This window comes from Notamacropus eugenii, chromosome 5, assembly GCF_028372415.1.
Source record: "Notamacropus eugenii isolate mMacEug1 chromosome 5, mMacEug1.pri_v2, whole genome shotgun sequence".
Taxonomy (NCBI): domain Eukaryota; kingdom Metazoa; phylum Chordata; class Mammalia; order Diprotodontia; family Macropodidae; genus Notamacropus; species Notamacropus eugenii.
Window position 1 is genome coordinate 89317697 of NC_092876.1, and position 18866 is coordinate 89336562.

General features: G+C 46.9%; 2 protein-coding genes across 16 annotated transcripts in view; one reads left to right on the forward strand and one right to left on the reverse strand.

Annotated features, from left to right (window-relative positions):
* Positions 1 to 9008, reverse strand: CNGA4 (cyclic nucleotide gated channel subunit alpha 4). Of its 10 annotated transcripts, none has more exons than XM_072610163.1 (8): positions 8921 to 9008; positions 6412 to 6443; positions 5159 to 5241; positions 4814 to 4915; positions 4515 to 4621; positions 3240 to 3885; positions 1676 to 2025; positions 1 to 1203 (listed from the first exon to the last, which is right to left on the reverse strand). In XM_072610163.1, the coding sequence occupies exons 3-8, from the start codon at positions 5218 to 5220 to the stop codon at positions 785 to 787; spliced, it is 1686 nt and encodes a 561-aa protein (XP_072466264.1). In that variant the 5' UTR covers positions 5221 to 5241; positions 6412 to 6443; positions 8921 to 9008; the 3' UTR covers positions 1 to 784. The 10 variants fall into 10 exon arrangements, with proteins under 10 accessions (XP_072466264.1, XP_072466262.1, XP_072466259.1 ...); XM_072610161.1 differs by having other exon boundaries at positions 5159 to 5296; XM_072610158.1 differs by having other exon boundaries at positions 6373 to 6443.
* Positions 8864 to 18866, forward strand: part of FHIP1B (FHF complex subunit HOOK interacting protein 1B) — a 22186-nt gene continuing 12183 nt past the window's right edge. Inside the window, exons 1-6 of one of the 6 annotated variants that reach the window (XM_072610150.1) lie at positions 8864 to 9087; positions 14646 to 14930; positions 15316 to 15954; positions 16192 to 16350; positions 16729 to 16815; positions 17086 to 17253. In XM_072610150.1, the coding sequence (XP_072466251.1) occupies positions 8866 to 9087; positions 14646 to 14930; positions 15316 to 15954; positions 16192 to 16350; positions 16729 to 16815; positions 17086 to 17253 (1560 nt within the window). In that variant the 5' untranslated portion in view covers positions 8864 to 8865. Of the gene's footprint in view, positions 9088 to 9727; positions 9750 to 14645; positions 14931 to 15315; positions 15955 to 16191; positions 16351 to 16728; positions 16816 to 17085; positions 17254 to 18866 lie in introns of those variants that run through there. The other 5 variants (XM_072610153.1, XM_072610155.1, XM_072610151.1 and 2 more) reach the window with 5 other exon arrangements.

Below are 18866 nucleotides of genomic sequence, written 5' to 3' on the forward strand. Positions count from 1 at the left end.
TTGAAAAGTTTCAAATACTTTATTGGAATGCAACATGGCTATTATGCATTCAATGCCATTTCTGTTACCTTTATGGGAGCCTGCAACTTCCTAGAAAGCAAGCTTAGTGATAAAGATCTCAGACTGAGCAATGCTGGGGTTGTCTGACAGAAACATATGCATGAGACTTAGAAGAATACACATGACCTTTGCATGGAAGTGTTTTCTCCTTCTGCCTGGTAGAAACCTACCTACGGAGGCCAAGAATGAGTAGCTACTTGTGTTTTCATTGGTATTTATTTTGCTATTCTGCTCTAAATACTTTCCTATTTGGAAAAAGAAAAAGTGTATGCATATATAATGTGACTGTGCACATTGGTCTCTGTGATTATCTCTGCAAGAGACTGAGAAGACTGGCATGAATGTGTGTGAAAACTTCAGTGTGTATCCATGGGTTAGCATATACTTGTGGTTCTTCTGTCAGAATTGTCAGTGGTTCACTGTGTGCTAATGAGTGTTTCTTGGAAACTAAGTTTGTGGCAGTGCATAGAGGGGTTGAGCATATATTTTTTCATCTCTCTCTTCCTTTTGGGCAAAGGGAAGTAATTAGGTTCTCACTCTCACTGCTTGTGTATTTCTGGTTGTTGGGACATGGAGAGTATTTATAGAAATGGTTTCTCATATCTCTGGGGCTCCTCTGAGGTTTGTGTCATCTGGGGGTGAGGGTCACAGGGGGTCATCCTAAAGCTAAAGTCAAGGGGTAATGTATGTGTGTGTGTGTGCTTGTATATGTGAGACCCTGAGCCTAAGAGGCCTCTCCCTCTCCACCATCCCCCTCATCATCAGCCTCTGTCTTAGCCTCCTCAGGAGCTGGCCACTCACGGGTCTGCCACTCTAGTCGCTCAATTCGATAGGCTATCTTGAGGGCACTGGACTCCAGTTCAGCCAGGAGGCGCGCAAACTTAGTCTGCAGATCATCTAGTTGCTGATCAAGACCACGCAGGCGGCTGTCCACAGCCTCCTGCAGTGCTATCTCAGCTGCCTCTGCATTCACATCCAGCTTGTTCATCTTGAGAAGGATCTCTCGGCCCTTCTCCTCCATGACAGTCTGGGCTTGTGGGTACTCACTCAGCACCTCTCGAAGGTCCTCCTTACTCAGGCAGAACAGGTCTGAGTAGCCCAGACTCTTGATGTTTGCAGTCCTACGGTTACCGGACATATTCCCTGTGGTGGAATGGCAAGTAGGACACAGTTGCATAGAGTGACCCAAGGAATGAGGTGTAAGTGTATGGGCGGTAAAGTCCTTTCCCCACAACTAAGATTCCTTAATTCTTCTTGTCCCTACCTCAAGGTTCAGCCTCCCCCTCACTCATTAAAACCTTTTATCTGGTCCTGTTCCCAAGGGAAAGACTCTTCAACACATGATTTTATTGGCTAAAATACCTGGGAGACAGACCTGTCTCTTAGGCCTTCCCTCCAGAGGCCACCTCTGGGTACCCCCTTTTTCCAGATATGGAATTGAATCCCTTCCTTAGGTCTCTTCACCAACCCCCATTCAATATGCCCTAGGTCTTTGAGCCATAAGCCTCTTTCCCAGGTGTCTTTCTAGACTCAGGATCCAGAACATCCTTAACCCCAGATGGAGCCAGGAGTTCCTTTCCTGGGCTTATTATTTAAGCCACCCCCATTCTCTCACCTTTGATATTTATGATGCTGATCTCCCCAAAGTAAAGCCCAGCACCCAGCACTGCATATTGGGTAACACCATCATCAGCCACCACAGCCAACTGGCCCTCCCGGATGATGTACATTTCTCGGCCAATATCGCCCTTACGGCACACATATTCTCCTGGTGAATAGGTCTGCGGCTGCAACTTTAGTACGAGCTCCTCCAGGAGACTGGCCTCACAGTTCTGGAAGATCTGCACACGGCTTAGGGTGGGCAGGTGCACAGATACAGCAACCTCAGCACGCAGACGCTCAGGCAGGTGCTGCAGAATTGCCACCTCATTTGTCATTTTCTTGTTAATCTGTAGGTGCTGGTACCTAGAGTGGTAACAGAGGTGGTGGTGGGCTGTGGGTAGATGAACTCTTTCCCCTGACACATGACCCACACCTTGCTGCCTCTGCTCAAGCCCAGATGCTCTGCCTGACCCAATACAATCTACTCCTTCATGGGGACCACATCACATACTAGTTCCTTCAATAATCACATAATCTCAGATTGTGGAAGCTAATAATCTGATCTCATTGTGTCTAACCAACATCTTAATAAGAAACCCTTCTACAGATGGGGTAGTGTGACCCAATCTCACCTGGAAGTCCTACAGCAATAGAAACTGATACCTCCTAAGGAGCCAATTTCCCTTTGGGTCAGCTCTAACTCTTAGAAAGCATTTTCTTTCCTGGAATTGAAATCTGCCTCTTTGTAGCTTCCATTCATTGCTCCTAAGTCTGGCAAGCAGATACTTGAAGATACTGATCATGTGTCCCTTAAGCATTCTCTTTAAACACCCTGAATTCCTTCAAACAATCCCTTTCTTCCCTTCCTGCTTAGCATATTGCCTGACACATAATATATGCTTAATAAATGCTTGTTGACTGATTGCCTCACAGAATCCCCAGATCTCAAAACTAGAAGGGTTATCTAGTCTAGACCATTTCTAAATAGAAATCTCTTCATTTAGAGTTAGAAGGGACTTGAGTCCAGCTTGCTTTTACAGATGGGGAAATTGAAATCCAGAATAATTCAGTTCATTCAAGATTACCCTTATTTCTAAGGTCTTAGATGTAACTAGCACAGCTCAGATTCAAAGCCAGGCACCTCTAATTCCAAGTCCATTGATTTTTTTTCCACTACATGACACTGCTTCTCTTTCTCTGACAAGTGGTTATCCAGGTTGATATCTCCTCTCCCAGTTTCATGAGAAGTCCCTCCACTGTCTTCCTCCCTTGGCATCCCCTCTGCTTTCCTATGCTCTCTCATTTCTTCCATTGCCATTTCATACTCCTGCCACCATGTCTCCAATAGTCAATGACATACCCTTTGCTCCCCACCTCCTTGCCCCTGATGCCTCCCTGGTCTCCTACTTCCTATGGATAAATTCTCACTAGTAAAGGATACTTCATATTGTGCAAAGCCTTCCTCATTCCCAATTAACAAGCCCCAGCAAGCAAGTACTCCCCATAAGGCAACAGTCATGGCCAAGTTCCTCCCCTTGCCCTAATACCTCCTATTCTCTCAGTAACTAGACTCTCACCAGTCAATGACTCGACGCTCTAGTCGGCGGTTGACATGGTGCAGCTTCATGTATTTCTTGACGAGTGCATGGTCAGGGTAGAAGGCTGCATCAGCTGTGTTCATATTGTAGATGACTGAGCTCATGCTACCCATTATGGTAGCAAAGCCCATGACAGCCAGCAAGAAGTCACCCACCATAAAAAGATACTCCTCCTCACGGGCTGGCAGTGGTGTGTCACCTACAGTGGTGAGGATGAGTGTAGAGAAGTAGAAACTGTAGAGGTACTGGCGACGAAGGCGTTCAAAGCCTGGCTCTGCTGGGTCAGGGTATACCCAGGCATCACGCCCAAAGCCCAGGTATCGTGACAATGCAAAATATAGACAGCTATTCCAGTGGATGACAACAAATATATAGAGCATAAGTTTGGCAATTCGGAAGGCATTGGGATATGCTGTACGTGTCTCTGTTCGGTCAAAGGCCTCAAAAAGGCGTGGGACTCGAAGAAAACGATTGAGCCTCAGTGTAGGTATATGTGGGCCCAAGCGCAAGTACACCAAGTCTGTGGGCGCCAGGGACAATATATCCAACAAGAAACCTGATGTCCGCACATAGCGCTGTGCGATCTGGCTCTTGTCCAGTACCAAGATGCCCTGATCCAGGAAGCCTGAGGTTAGAAAGGGGTAGCAGGGTTAGCTCCTGTATTGGAGATGCAACAAGAGCCAGAATGGGGCCTCTACAAGTTTTCAGGATTAATAGAGGGGTCAGTAGGCTTCAGTGGGGTTAATGGGGAAGTCATCTAGGTCCTTTTAGCCTTTCACAGTATTTAACATTTGATCCCATCCCCATGCCTTTGCAGGGGTTATCTCCCATACCTAGAATGTCCCTCTGTAGCTCTGCATCTTCACATTCCTACCTTCCCACAGATCTAGGCTGAGGTGCTGCCTCATACCTGAAGTCTTCCCCAATACACCAAATGGTTAGTATTCTCTTCCTCACATTGCCTTAGATTTACTTCAAATATTTTTGAACAAGTTATTTATTGCTGGCCTAACTCCCTTCCCTCCCCCACTTTCCTCCAATAGAATATATATTCTTTGAAGTCTGGACCTGGTTTTGTATCTCTAACATCTAGAACAATGCCTTTACACATAACAGGTACTTGATAAATGTTTGTTGAATTGAATCATAGGAGTAGAGGAGTTGGTGGGATAGATCAACAGGAATCAAAGGTTTGGGGGGGAAACAGCAATGATTCTAAGGCATGTGGGGAGCCTAGGCTGAAATCTCACTGACCAGTGTGGAAGTGCACGACAATGTCCATTAAGTAGAGCAGGTCACTTATATAGTCCAGGATCAGCCAGGCCATCAAGTAGCCATGCTGGAGGTCAGGGAAGCAGGCTCTGGGGATAGAGAAGGAAACATTTTGAGAGGGACCTGGCTGCAGCTGCTTTTGCTAGGGAGGTCCTAGTAGTGAAAATCCATCTATTCCTTTCAGAGTCTCCCAAAAGTGGCAAAAGAAAGCTGCTTTCTCCTTCCTCCACACCCTTAGACCTTGACAAGTGCCCTTCTATACCTTTCTTCCCTCTTCTTACCTGCAGACAAGGATGATGAGGTTGTACATGACTGGGAACACCATGGTGTTGAGCCACCAATAATACTGGTCCCCTGATGGATCTAGGACAGGTACTGACTTCCTGGAGATGGTGGAAGGGGAGTTTTAGAGTATGACCACTGAAGAAGGCCCCCAGGAAGAGGGGGTTATGGGACTGAGGGCTCAGTTTCTTAGTGGAAACAAACTCTCTTCCATTCTATCATCCCTCAAGTATTTGGGCTATGAGCATCCTCCCTCCCATTACACTCCTAATTCCTCTGTTCTATCAGAGCATTTCCCATTCACCTCCCCCATATACATATCTTAGGGTCCCCTCCCCTCTCACCTGGGTTTGGAAGGTGCCTGGGGAGATGACTCTTTGGTGTTCACTTTGGACTCTTGACTCATGGTGCTGGAGTCTGGGCCTGGCTACAGGTATTTGTGAGAGAAGGATGATTCTGGGATGAGAAAGATTCTACCAGGTCTATGGGAAGAGAATGATTTTGAGGGATAGTGGTTGAGGAAGATTCTGTAGGGTCAATGGAGATAGATGTCCTGAGGGGATAAGTAGACTAATGATTCTGGGGGGTCCATGGGATAGAAAATTCTGAGGGGAAGTCAATTTTGTGGGGGAGAATTCTGCAGAGTTAGTGGAGGAAGACGGTCTGTGGGGTTGAAGAGGATGAGAGGGAAATCAATGAGGGAGAAAGTATTGGAAGAGTAGGTGGGGAGGGGAAAAGGACTCTGAAGGTTGATAAGGGAGGAACATTTTGGGGTAGGGAATGTAGGGGGAAGATTTTGGGGAACCTGTGGTTAGCGAAGGCAGATGTTTGAGGACTTATGAAGGAAGGGGGAGGGCATCTCTAAAGCGAAGAGGAAAATACTAGAGGAAAGTAAAAAGAAGAAGACTAGGCTAGGAAAGAAAAGTGTGGAGAGTCAGTGAGAGTAGGGATTCTAGGGAAACCACGTAAGAGGAAGGATTTTGAGGCATCTATGAGAGAAAATAGCGGTGGAGGTCTTGTCTGGGAAATTTATGGGGGTTGTGGTATAAGGGGTGAGGACAAAGTAGATCCTGGGGGAACCTATGAAAAGGAAGAAAATCAGGTGTGTGTTTGTGTGTAAGATTCTAGGGGAGGAGGGGGAAAACAATATCCTGTATATTATTCTAGTAGGGATGAAGATTCTGATGTAGCAGGATCACAGAGGACATGGGAAGATGATTTGGGGAGTTACTACACGGGGAAGAATTCTAGGCAGTTTATGGTGGTTGTGGGAGGGATGAAGTTGATCCTGGAGAAGGATCTATGAAGGGCTTGAGAATTCTGAATAGGTTTTATGGGAAGAAAGATTGTTGGGAGAGGCAAAAGAAGGCGGGGAAGGAAAGCTGGAAGTATATGAAGGGAAGAAAGATCCAGGGGATGTTGTATATGAGGATTCTGGAATGGATCTGGGAAGGAACAGAGAGATTCTGAAGTCTGGGAAGTCTGAGAGAGAAGATGTGGGGCTTAGGATATGTCAGTGTGGCAGAGCAGAAAGAGTATAGATTTGGATCAAAGATACCTGTATGAAATACTAGCACCTGTGTAACCTTCGACAAACCTCTTAGTTTCTCTGATCCTCAGCTTCCTCATCTGTAAAATGAAGGGGTTAGACTAGATCAGAAGTGTCAAAGTCATGGTCTACAAAGCTCCTGAGTACAACCTGAATAAAGTAACAAAATAAACAGAAATAACAACATAGATGTTAATTTGTGATTTTCTAAGTCAATGTATGACAAGTGGGGATCTGTTTCTACTTGAGTTTGACACCACTGGGCTAAATGACTAAAGTCCCTTTTAGTTCTAAATTCTGTGATCTTGTAATTTTAGGAGGGCTGCATATAAGAGGGCTGGAATGGGGAGAAATTAGAAGGTTTTGGTGGGGGGAAGGGAAAGAAAATCCCGGTAAAGTTAGTGAGAAAGAAGAGGAAGGACTAATTGGAAGAGGAGGATTCTTGGAGAGGAAACTGTGGGAAAAGAAAGTTTAAACACACAGTTTAAACACACTAATAGGCATAGAAGTATAGCAGATAGAATGTTAAAGTGGAGTCCCTTAGCTTCAGTTTCCCCATGTGTAAATGGTGGAGCACCTGCATCATATCTTACTTGTAAAGCTCAAAAACATAATGGATATAAAAAAGTAAAATACTCCCAGCATATTGTTATTAGGTCTTTGAGGGCAAGGACAGCTAGGCAGCAGAGTGAACAGAGTGCTAGACAGAGTGGATGGAAGGTGTGGAAGACCTGAGTTTAAATTCAGCCTCAAGATACTTCCTAGTTGTGTGACCCTAAGCAAAACAAACTTTGTCTTGCCTCAGTTTCCTCAGTTGTAAAATGGGGATAGTACCTACCTCTTAGAGTTATTGTGAGGATCAAATAAAATAGTGCTTAGTACAGTGCCTAGCACATAGTGGAACTTAAAAAAAAAATGCCTGTGCCCTTCCCATGTTTGATTCTATATTCCTAGTCCTTGGCACTACTAGGTGCTTAATAAATGCTTGTTGAATTGATCTAAGGAGTTCTATGCAGAAGAAAATTCTATACAGGGAAAGATGGAATCTCTGAGTAGGAGGTTGAGGGGAGTCCTTGGGGGATTTTGTGGGGAAGAGGAAGATTCTGGAGGGTTCTTGGGAAAACAGGATTCTGGAGGTGGGGAAAGGAAAACAATATTAGCTATGCGGATGCTATAAGAGGAGCATTCATACAGTTTTGTGGAGGGGAGAATTCATCTGTATGTGGGGGGAAGAACATGGAGGGTCATGGGATCTGTGAAGAGAAGATTTTGTGGGTCAAGGGGGTGTAAAAGGAAGAGGGTGGAGGGATCAAGAAGAACCTGAGGAGATTTTGTTAATTCTGAGTAAGATTTGGAGATTTGGTGGGGGAGCAGATGCTGGAGGATTGGTAAGGATGGGGGATTCTGGGATGTCTGCGGGGTGCGGGGAGATACTGGAGGATTGTTAAGGATGGGAGATTCTGGAACTTCTGCGGGAGGGAGGGGGGAGGTTCTGGGAGGGGAAAAGATGTGACTGTTAAGGATGTAAGATTTGGGGAGGATGATTGTGTGGGTTGGAGACAGGAGAAAGATTCCAAGGGGTACAAGCAGAAAGAATTGTGGGGGTGGGTATGAGTGGGGAGGATTCTCTGGCTCCTAGCTATGGGGGTAGGGGTAGGGGAAGGGGCAAGGCCCCCCGGGCTCTCACTGGGCGCGGCTCTTCAGGTGATCCGTGTCTCTCACTCCAGCGTCTCTCCCTCTTAGCTACCGAGACGCTGGAGTCAGAGCCCGAGCGGAGCTTGAGCCCTAGGGGCTGAAACCCCAGGTGGCGCCACTGGTCCCTACCCACACTTCACCTACACTTAAGATTCGTTTCTTAATCTGCCCCTCCCTCACCTGTGAAATGGGGCTCTGCCTACTGGCCCGTCCCACCCTGCCGAGGCCCCGCCTCCTGCTCTGCCCCTTCAGCTCAAGCACGAAAGAGGCTCCGCCCCCTCCTGCCCCAGAGCTGGAGGAAAAAACCCCGAGAAAGAAAGCCCCGCCCATCAGCCAATCCCCGGCCCAGTTATGCTAGGACCGCCCCTTATGGGCTCCATCTATTTACTCTCCTCTCTCAATTTGCCTTTCCCCTTTTGGAGGCTCCGCCTCTTTGAAGTTCTGGCTTAGAAGGCCCAACCCCATCAGGTTCCGCCCTTTTACAGCCTCATTCCAGGCTCCGCCCAGCATCTCACAGGTCCCGCCCCTAACCAGGCCTAGCCCATTCCATTCCTTCGTCCCTTGGGCAGGCTGCCCAGTCTTCCAGGCCCGCCTCTCTCCTTAACACTCAGGCTGAGGTGGGAGCCCGTAGGGCTGGGCCAGAAGAGGGGCTGGGGAGTCTCTCGTCAGGACTTAATTCCTTTTCCAAACAGAACCCTTCCCTTCCTCCCCATTGCCTCCCGTGCACATCCCGCCCCCACACGCCGGCCGTTGCCAGGGGATGCCCGTCGTCTCCCGGGGCGCTCGCTCGAGCTTGGGGTCCGGCCAATGGGAAGGCGAGTTGCTCCTGATGATGTCAAGAGCGTGAGACGCAAGGCGGTACCTGAGCGAGGTGACGTCGGGGGGCGTCCTCCCTCCGCCCCGAGGGGCGGGGCGCGGGCGGAGGCGACCGGGCAGCTATGGCGGCGGCCTGAGAGCGCGGGCGGCGGCGGCGGCGGCGACTACGGAGTCCGCACGGGGTCAGCGGCAGCGCGAGAGTGGAGCGGTGAGGTCCGGCCCGTGGGATGAGGCTCCTGGTGACGGCTTGGGAGGGGGAGGGCCCGCCGAGGGTCTTGAGTGTGAGCAGCACTCGCGAGGAAGGGGCTGAGTGTGTTAGATTCCGAATGGGGGGGCTGTGTGTACAGGGCCCAGAGGGGAGGGCTTATGCACACATGCACACACGCACACACACACATCTGCATCTTGGTGAGACAGTTGTGGGGAGCACGTGACAGGTGGGGGGACTATGTGGGGCCTGGGCACACATGACAGGTGGGGTGAACATGGGGGACATACATGACAGGGGATGAGGCTTTGGGCAGGGCATATATGAGGAGTGACCGGACCTTGAGGACTGAGTGCACAACACTGATGAAGGGTGATATGGAAATGTTCCATAGACTATGAAGCAGTGCAATCCTCGGCAGAAAAATGGGGACCAGATTCATGTCAACTGGAAGGGGGGGGAGTGTCTTGTTGGTTTTCCTTCTCATATTATGCAATCACTTTCTATGAGACCTTACTCCAAGACCCTTAAAACCATGTAGGTCATGTGTCCTGTGAGATGGTTATAGACCCTTTGTAACCCATACATCTTTTTTCTTTTCCTTGGTTCCAGACTGAGCTAAGATGAAGGTTTTAAAAGGCTTTTTCTCACTCCTTAGGAAAATAGGGTAAGAAAACAAAGCAACCCTCACAGCCTCAAATTTGTCACATTAAATAGAGCATGTAAAGTTTATTCTAAGATATCTCTAATATGGCCAAAGAGGCCAGTACAACTTTGCAGCTAAATAAGCCTCCTAGCTTCTGTCTAGGACTGGACTTCACATGTGGTGAGTTGCCATCCATCACTGGAACAAACCCTGTTGGCCTTTCTCCAGGTTTACGTAGAACCCAACTCCTGTTTTTTTTCTTCAGAATTGTTCTCTTTCTATGTTCGTCCCCTCCCCCATCCTCCCTCCTTTCTTCCACCTCCTCCCTTGCTCACAGGAACTTTTGTTCATTTGGAGCCCTAAGTTGTTCCTTGAGCTTATGGATGGGTTAGGGGTGAGGTGAACATTAAGACCAGGACATATGTGAATGATGAGGACTTGCCAACAGTTTTCCGTATTAGCTTGACTCCTCCTAAATTGCTTAATTGCCTCAGTTCTGATATTTCCCCATTCTCTGGGAAAATGTATAAGTCAGATGTCCAAGTATGTGATAGACATTAGTAAATAATAATTTCTTAGAGAATCCCTACCAAAAGTATAGGAAAGAAGCTTTTCTCCACTGAGGCAATATGGGAACATGGTATATTCAAAATGGGTGAAAGTGAGGGAGGTAGAAAGCCTCTTGAATGCTAGTGGTAGAGTTGGTACCGAGTGATGATAATGTCCTGGTGAAGGCAAGGTCATGTTGCAGGTTTGTGAGGCAACTCTATGGGACTAAGTTATGTAGTTCTATCAGATCTTTCTGTATATTAACCATCAATTGTAGCTAGGTTAAATTTTTGTTATTTCAGTAATCTTTATTTTTTCAGGTTTCAGTAATCATCTAGCTTAAAGAAAAGAGGTTCATAGAAAATCAAGAGCTAGGAGGGACCCTAGAGGATCTTCTAGTTCACCTTCCCCCTCCCCCCCCCCATTTTATAGATGAAGAAACAGAGACCAGAGAAGTGAGGTGACTTACATAAGGCCACTCTGGTTGCAAATAACAGAGGCTGTATTCTAACCTGGGAACTCTCAATCAGTACAATTAGTACCTGGGTACAGTCAATTAGTAAACAACATATGGAGAAACCAGATATAATATTCTAAATATAAGAAATGAATACAGTAGATAATTATTCTAGGGATTTTCAGGGAATTTTCCTTGGAGGATGTACCTTGGAAGGTACTCCTGAAGTGGCTGCTTGCTTACTTTTCTCAGTGTTGTAGAGAGTAATCCTGCTTTAGGCAAAGTTTAGACTAGGTTACCTCTGTGAGGTCTTTTGACTGAGAATTCATGAGAAAAGTGAATTTTGAGCCAGGACTTGAAGGATGTGGTAGACATGGATTGTCAGAGAGGAGGCTCAAGAAGGAGTTTGTTGAGGGAGCAGATTGAGAGGGAAGAAAGATGGGACCATAGTAGATCCCAGACATGGAGGAGTTCTCGCATAGTCTTACAGATAGTGAAAGCTGCAATCTTAGTACAAAGGATGTTAGCGAATGGGGCAACAGGACTGCTCTTTTCAAGTATTTGAAGATCTTTCTTGTGGAAAAGAGATGGGGCTTATTCTGTTTGACCACAGAGAAACAGTGGCAGAGTGGAAGATCTCAACTCAATTGAGGAAAACCTTTCTCATAATTAGAACTGTCTGGAAGTGGAATGGGCTGCCTAAGGGAACATATAGCCTAATTAGGGCAACTATATACCTACACAAAGATAATTAACAATATTAGGCAGTTTATATCTACTAAATGAATGAGACAGACTATAAGGTTATAGTGATTCAAAGATCAGTGAGAACTGTGCTGAGCAGGCAGGTCTTGCTTCTGGGGTAGGAATTGAGCTGAGATTTAGAGGTGTTGAGGAAGAAGGGTGCTAAAGACTACGTGAATGGAGTGAACAGAGTTGCTGAAGAAGGAGGGGCCAGAGTATAAATGGGGGACAGTGAGACTAGACCAAAGGTTGTATGTAAGGGTGTAGTAGGAAATAAGATTGAATACCTGGGATAGGATTAGATTATGGAAGGCTTTGGATGCCTGGCAATGGAGTCTGTACTTTACCCAAGAAAGAATAGAACACATAGGGCAAAAAGGAATTGCAGAGTGAGATAGAAGCAGTGATCAGTTTCAGTTTTTAAGTGGTAAAGGAAGATCTCGCACAGCCTCATTTGAGATTTTGTTTTGTTTGTGTCCACCACTGTGACTGGATCATTGAAATGAACAGTCCCTTTCCAGCCACAGTTTGTTACATTCCATACTGAACCCCTTCTTGAAGTAGTATTACCTTTCTCCTCCTAGGCATCTAATCTCAAAATCTCAGAATCAACTTTGACTCTTCCTCCTCATTGCCATCCAATTTTTTGGCTGGTCCTAACTTTTAAAAACAGTTACCTAAATTGAATAAGGTTAAGTTTATGGGACAAATACCAATTTCTGCATTTAGATTGAAAAATCACCTGCAGAAGTATAGGATAGGGGAGTCAGTCAGTAAACATTACTAATCCCATTATTACCTGCCAAGCAGTGTACTGAATGCTGCGGATACGAAGAAAAGGAAAAGATAGTCAGTCTGTGCCCTCTTGGAAGATGGGAGTTTAACTGGGACTTGAAAGAAGCCAGGGAAAGAGGCTGCTAGGAGGTGGAGTTGAGGAGGGAGAGCATTCCATGAAAATGCCTGGAGTCAGGAGGTGTGATAGACAGCAGTACCTTGGGAAGTAGTGGGTTTCCTCTTAATTGAAGTCTTAGGTAAAGGGGAAGGGAAGGGAAAAAGTATTTATTAAATACCTACTATGTAGCAGGCATTGTGATGAAGGGTCTACAAATATTATATTATTTGTTCCTCACAGGTAGGGGCTATTATTATTCCTATTTTATAGTTGAGGAAATTGAGGCAGATAGGGGTTAATTGACTTGTCTAGGGTGACACAGCTAGTGTCTGAGGCCAGATTTGAACCCTGGTCTTCCTGACTCTACGCCCAGTGCTGTATTCATTGTGCCATCTAGCTAGATGATCACATGTTTGGGATGTTATAAGCAGGGTTCTTTACCAGGTTGGTCCTAACATGACTTTTGAAATGTGTTCCAATTGGTAGATTCTCTGATTCCTTAAATTACCTTAGGATCTCATGTTCCCTGTCATGGGAGCTATAAGAGATTCCTTTTCAGGTTTGAATTGTAATAGATGATCTCTAAGGTCCTTCCAACTCGGAGATTTCTTTAATATTGTAATATAATATGCCTTAAATAATATTTGGATGAGGAATAATAGGTAATGGGGAGGAAGTGTACATAACAGGGGAGGGGCTATGGTGTGTAAATTGTGGATGGGGTGGGTGAGGCATGATGTCTGTGAATTTAGGTGAATGGATTCCTGTCCTTGCTCTTCTCTGCAGAGAAGGCTTCAGGTCATTTCTGCTAGGGGTATTTTTTTTGGTGTTGTGGTGGTGGTAGTGGTGGTGGTGGTGGTGGTGTGTATGAAATTCATAAGCAATTTCAGGAAGATGGACCTCCCAGACAAATGCTCTGGGAGGGATGGGGGTTAGTTCTGTTGAAGACCTCCCATCTACGTGAGGTGAGGCCCACACCCAGAGCAAAGGTTGATGCCTGAGACTGGGCCACTCCCACTTGCCCCAGTACTAAGGGGTAGAATTCAGTAGGCAGGTTCCAATCTTAGCTACTCAGTGCCCATGTGACTTTTGTTGGCACTTCCTGGATGAGTGCCTGGTTTCAGGTCACTGGCTATCTCTTATACCTTTTCTTATGGCTTTTTGGGCCCAGGGTCCTATGATTTCTTCTTCCCCTAAGATCTTTCTCAGAGGATATGTTTCTGCCTGATTCTTCTCTGGCATTGAACTAGTCTAGTATATATGGGAGGGGGCACTGTTATCTTGTGCTTGGACAGTAGTCAGAGAGAGGAGAGGTCAGAAATTTCAGGCCTTGATCTACCTTGGCCCAGGCACTACCTCCTTTTCCCAGCTCTATTCCCTGTAGATTAACTGGGGAGTTACCTAGTAAGCATTAAGACAACAAGTTGTGAATATCCACAGGACAGTTAGCTGGACCTAGATTAGTCTAGATAAAGAGAACTTTGAAGATTTTTCTCCAAAGATTTTTCCAGGCAGAGCAGGAGAGGCTTGTTTACCAAGTGGACTACGTAGAGCCTACTCCTAGCTCCTGGTTGCTGTGGAGTTCCCTAGGGAGGAGGAATGGGGGTGGTGGTGATGGAAGCTTACAGTAGAGGCCTAGTCTTGCCAGGAGGGCAGGCACTTCCCTGAGTTCTTCTTGCCACTGATCCAGGCTTATGCATGCCCCTCATTCCTCCTCATACTTTGTGTAATTCTGGATGGTGTGGGTGGCTGTTGTGTATAACTGATGGTAACTTTTAAATGACTTTGACACTGTGTGTGTGTGTGTTTGTTTAGAAGCCCAGTACCACCTTTACCTCCGTAATACGACTTCTCTTCAGTTTTTTTGGTGGGAGGAGAGGTCCACATTTTCCATTTTCCTCTTAGCCATCCTGAGCCTCTTTTGAATGTTATGTATTCCTGAAGAGAGAGTATATGTTAGTATGTTTATTCTGTATGTGTGTGTATTTATGTGGCAGGGTGAAAGCATTAGCCTCCATTCAGACAGCAGACATATAGAAAATCAGTAAGACAAATAATCTCTTTCTCTACTCAATAGCATTGGGATGGGGAGGGAGGTAAGGTATTTAGAGTCTCAGTTCTCAGAAGGTATTGATGCCTACCCCTATACCATTTTGCTAAGGTGCTCTCCTTCAATTGGAATGCCAGATTGTCTCTAACCTTTGCCTCAGGTTCTTAACTCTGACTGGGCCTTGTTGCACTTGGCTCAGCTTTTACTTCCATTTTATCCCTACAGTCTGATGTATGTCTGTGCCACCATGGAGGATTGTGGATCCCTCCAAACTGGATGAAGCGAGTGGGAGCCACAAGTGGAGGGAGCCCTCAGTTGGCAAACCCCAGGAGTGAGGTCCCTGGGATCCCAGCCAGCCCACCCTTCTACCCCATGGAGAAGATGAGTTGGCTGAGCAAACTGGCCCCTCGAGGCCCTGGACACCGTGCCCCCCGCACTACCAGTCTACAAGCTCCTGTTACTGCTGATCCAGAGACTTGCCTCATGGTCTTCAAGAACCACTGGTCTCAGGTAGGACCCCACTTGCTCACCTGCCTCTGTGCAAAGTCCTTGTGACCTGCTCCTGCTCAGTGACCCTATTCCAATCCTTACCTTTCTCAGTAAGCACCCTCCATCATTTTTTCTTAGTTTTCCTCCTTGAGCCACTCCTTCTGCCTGTATTGTGCCCTTCCTTAGTGAGTCCCTCCCTAAATGTGGGGTTAGGGAGCCAAAGAAGACATGAGTGTTTATGGTAGGGATGGGGAAGAAAGGGAGGCTGGTTTTGGTTTACAAGATTGTGTCTTGGTCCTATATAGGTGAAGAGGGTATCATGAGGTAATGCTGGCAGGATGAGTTCCTGACGAGGTGTTAGGAACTACATCCATAGTTCTCCATTTGGGTCTTCTGTGTTTTGTAGGTAGTCAGGATCCTAGAGCGGAGGGCCCCACAAGCAGCCCCTGGAGGATCAGATGACCTCAGTGCTGTGCACAATCACATGTACCAGATGTTGACACTGCTGGTGGAGGACCGTGCGACCCCCTCAGCTCCCACAGCCCCAGGACCCCTTCTGGAGTTTGCCCTTCATGAGGACCTTCTAGCAAGGGTTCTGGCCTGGCAGCTGCAGTGGGATGGGCCTGGGGATGGGGTAGGGGCTGAGGAAAGGCGGGCTGAGCAGCTGAAGCTGTTCGAAATGCTAGTGAGTGAGGCCCGGCAGCCGCTACTGCATCACCGGCCAGTTCGAGAGGCCTTGCTGACTTTGCTGGAAGCTTGTGGTCCTCCCACTAGTCCTGCACTGGATGCTGGCCTCGTACTCTTGCTTAGCCAGCTGTGTGTGTGTGTGGCTCGGGAGCCAGCACTACTTGAGCTCTTCTTACAGCCTCCTCCTGAGCCAGGAGCTGCACCTCGCCTGCTGCTCTTCTCCCGCCTTGTCCCTTTTGTGCACCGTGAAGGGACTCTGGGTCAGCAAGCCCGAGATGCTCTGCTGCTACTCATGGCACTGTCGGCTGGCAGCCCCACTGTGGGCCAATACATCGCTGACCACTCCTACTTCTGCCCGGTCAGACCCCTCTTCCCCCACATTGGGCGAGGGAAGGGACTTTATATGTAATGGCCCAGCCCCAGGGGTAGTGGAAGAGACAAGGGTGAGCCCTGGGGTCCTGTTCCTCCTCTTCCCCTGTCCTTCATCCTCCACCTTAGACATCTTCCAGGGAGCTAGCACCTAGGTCGGGGAAGGCTTTGGTGGGGTGTGAATTTTCTGGTAACCAGGTTGTTCTTCCATTTGCTATGGCCTCAGGTGCTGGCTACAGGACTGAGTGCTCTGTACTCATCTTTACCCCGAAAGATAGAGGTTCGAGGGGATGACTGGCACTGCCTGAGGCGGGAAGACTGGCTGGGTGTGCCAGCCCTTGCACTCTTTATGAGCTCCCTGGAGTTCTGCAATGCTGTCATTCAGGTGAGGAGCATCAAGAAACAGCAGGAGAATGGGGGACTACCTCAGTTCTCTACCTCAGTTATCGAAGTGGAAGGGAGTTTATTAGGGACCTTTGTGTGTGAATGTGTACTTTAGGGTGGTAGGGAGGGATTGGAATGCTTCCTGGGAGCTCTTCAGAGTACCATTGTGTGTGTGTGTGTGTCTGTGTGTGTGTGTGTGTGTGTGTGTGTGTGTGTGTGTGTGTGTGTCTCTGTGTGTCTCTGTGTATGTGTGTCTCTGTGTGTCCGTGTGTATGTGTGTGTGTGTGTGTGTGGTCTCTGGAAGTTTCCATAATCCCTTCACTTGTCAGTGTCCTAGGGGGGCCAGGTTGCCTCCTCCCTCATCATCAATCCCCTGCAGGTGGCTCACCCAATGGTTCAGAAGCAGCTGGTCGATTACATTCACAATGGGTTCCTGGTGCCCGTTATGGGCCCCGCCTTGCACAAGGTGTGGAGCAGGACAGGAGGTGGGGACTCGTTGGGAGTGGGGTTGGGTATGTCTTTAAGTCGTATCCTGACTTCACTGGCCCTGGGGATGGTGGTGGTAGAAGATTATCCTCTTTCCTCTTCCCTTCTCTCTTCCCTCCCCCAATACACACACTCTCCTCCCATCTTCCCCTAGTACTCACTCTGGGGAATAGTTGTCAACTTGGAATATGTGTGTGTAGGGGGGGGTCCTGATTCCCTTCCCCTCCCCCTCACCCCACCCCACCCCCAGAGCTCTGTGGAGGAGATGATTGCCAGCACAGCGTACCTGGAGCTATTCCTTCGCAGCGTATCCGAACCTGCCCTACTCCGAACCTTCCTGCGCTTCCTGCTGCTCCACCGGCATGATGCTCACACCATCCTTGACACCCTCGTCTCACGAATCAGCAGTAACTCACGGGTACAGCTCCTGTCCTTGGTCATGGCTACTGCCCCTAGGTCAGGGTGCTTCTTGATTTTTGTCTGCTCCCATATCCTTACTGCTATCCTTTGACCTACCTTGCATCATCTCATCTCTGAACAAGGCTTCTATCCTCCTTGGCATTAGATTTTCCACTTTGGCTTCATGCCTGCACTGATTTTCCAAATGCCTTTGCTGGTTATTGTCCTCCGGAGATAATTATTCTCTCCACTTTTTCCCTTATCTTGATCAGATCCTATAGTCTCTAAGGTATCTACTGGATCTTCTGTCTTCATTTGTCTGTGCATGCTTAATAGCCACTTCTAATGGCAATGACTTAGATGAATTCAGGTTTTCTTACCTTTTGTTATAAGGTGATAACTCATTTAGACTCAGTCTCCTATGTGGCTTTTTGGTCCAAGGGACAGCTATCAGGCCACTTTTAGTTTTCCACATTCATTATCAACACTTACTTATCAAACATCTACTATGGTAGCAGGCTTTGTGCAGGATATGAAGTTGATTAAGTTACTAGTCCTTCTCTTATAGGAGTTATAACCTAAGAGGGGAGATAGGATTGCAAAGTAGTGATGCTAGAAAGGAGGGGGCTAACACTTAGAGCCAGACCCTGGGACTAATTTTTTTTTCTCTGAGGAACCATACCATACAGAAGATGGGTGTGAGGTTGAACTCTGCTTTTCTTGTTGCTAACAATCTATACTTGAGCTCTGGGGTCCCAAGATACCTTTATACTGTTTTTGCCTGGTTATGGACACTAGTCCTTCCTCTTAGGTCACCTGAGATTGAGTTTAGATGTTGGGGACAAGCATGCAACAGGCCTCCTGGAGAGGAAGCTTCTCAAGAGCAGGCCTACTACCACTTTACTTCCTTCTTTGAAGCAGATATGATAGTTTTTTAAAAAAAATATTAAATTTGTTTCATCTGTGATTTTGTTAGCATTGGGTACTCTATCCACAAACACAGATCACAATCTTTCTTTACCTCACTAGATAGCTTTTACCAGTTGTGGCCAAAAATTTCATCATACTTGGGTCAACCTGGTGATTAGCTTTTCTAAACTTTGTTAGGTTGGTTCTAGCATGAAAGATGTAGGGTTCCTCATCAGGCTTCTGTTATAGTAGCTCACATTCCATGGTCCTTTATCATTTATGAAATGCTTTCCTCATAATATGCTGGAGAGATAGGGAGTGCTATCATCCCTTTTACAGATGAATAACCCACGGTTAAACTTTCTCATAGTCTTATGGCCACTAATAGCTGCTGTTGGTTGTAATAACAGTTGATATTTCTATAGGATTGTAAGGTTTACAAAGAGCTTTTCCAACTTTCCCAGCTTTCATGTGAACCTCACAACTCTGAGGTTTTGGTATTGAATTCCTTATAGATAAGGAAACTGAGGTTCAAAAAGGTTGATAACTTTGATGCTGCTAGGAAGTGGTAGAGCCAGACCTTAACCTCCTGCTCTCAAAATCCAGTGCTCTTCTTAGGCTGGTTGGCTTTAGAAGGTGGTTTTCCCAAGAACATCTTAGAATTCTCTCTCCAAGGCCTATTACTTGTTAATGTGTTCTCAGTTTCTTTCTGCTTCAACTGAT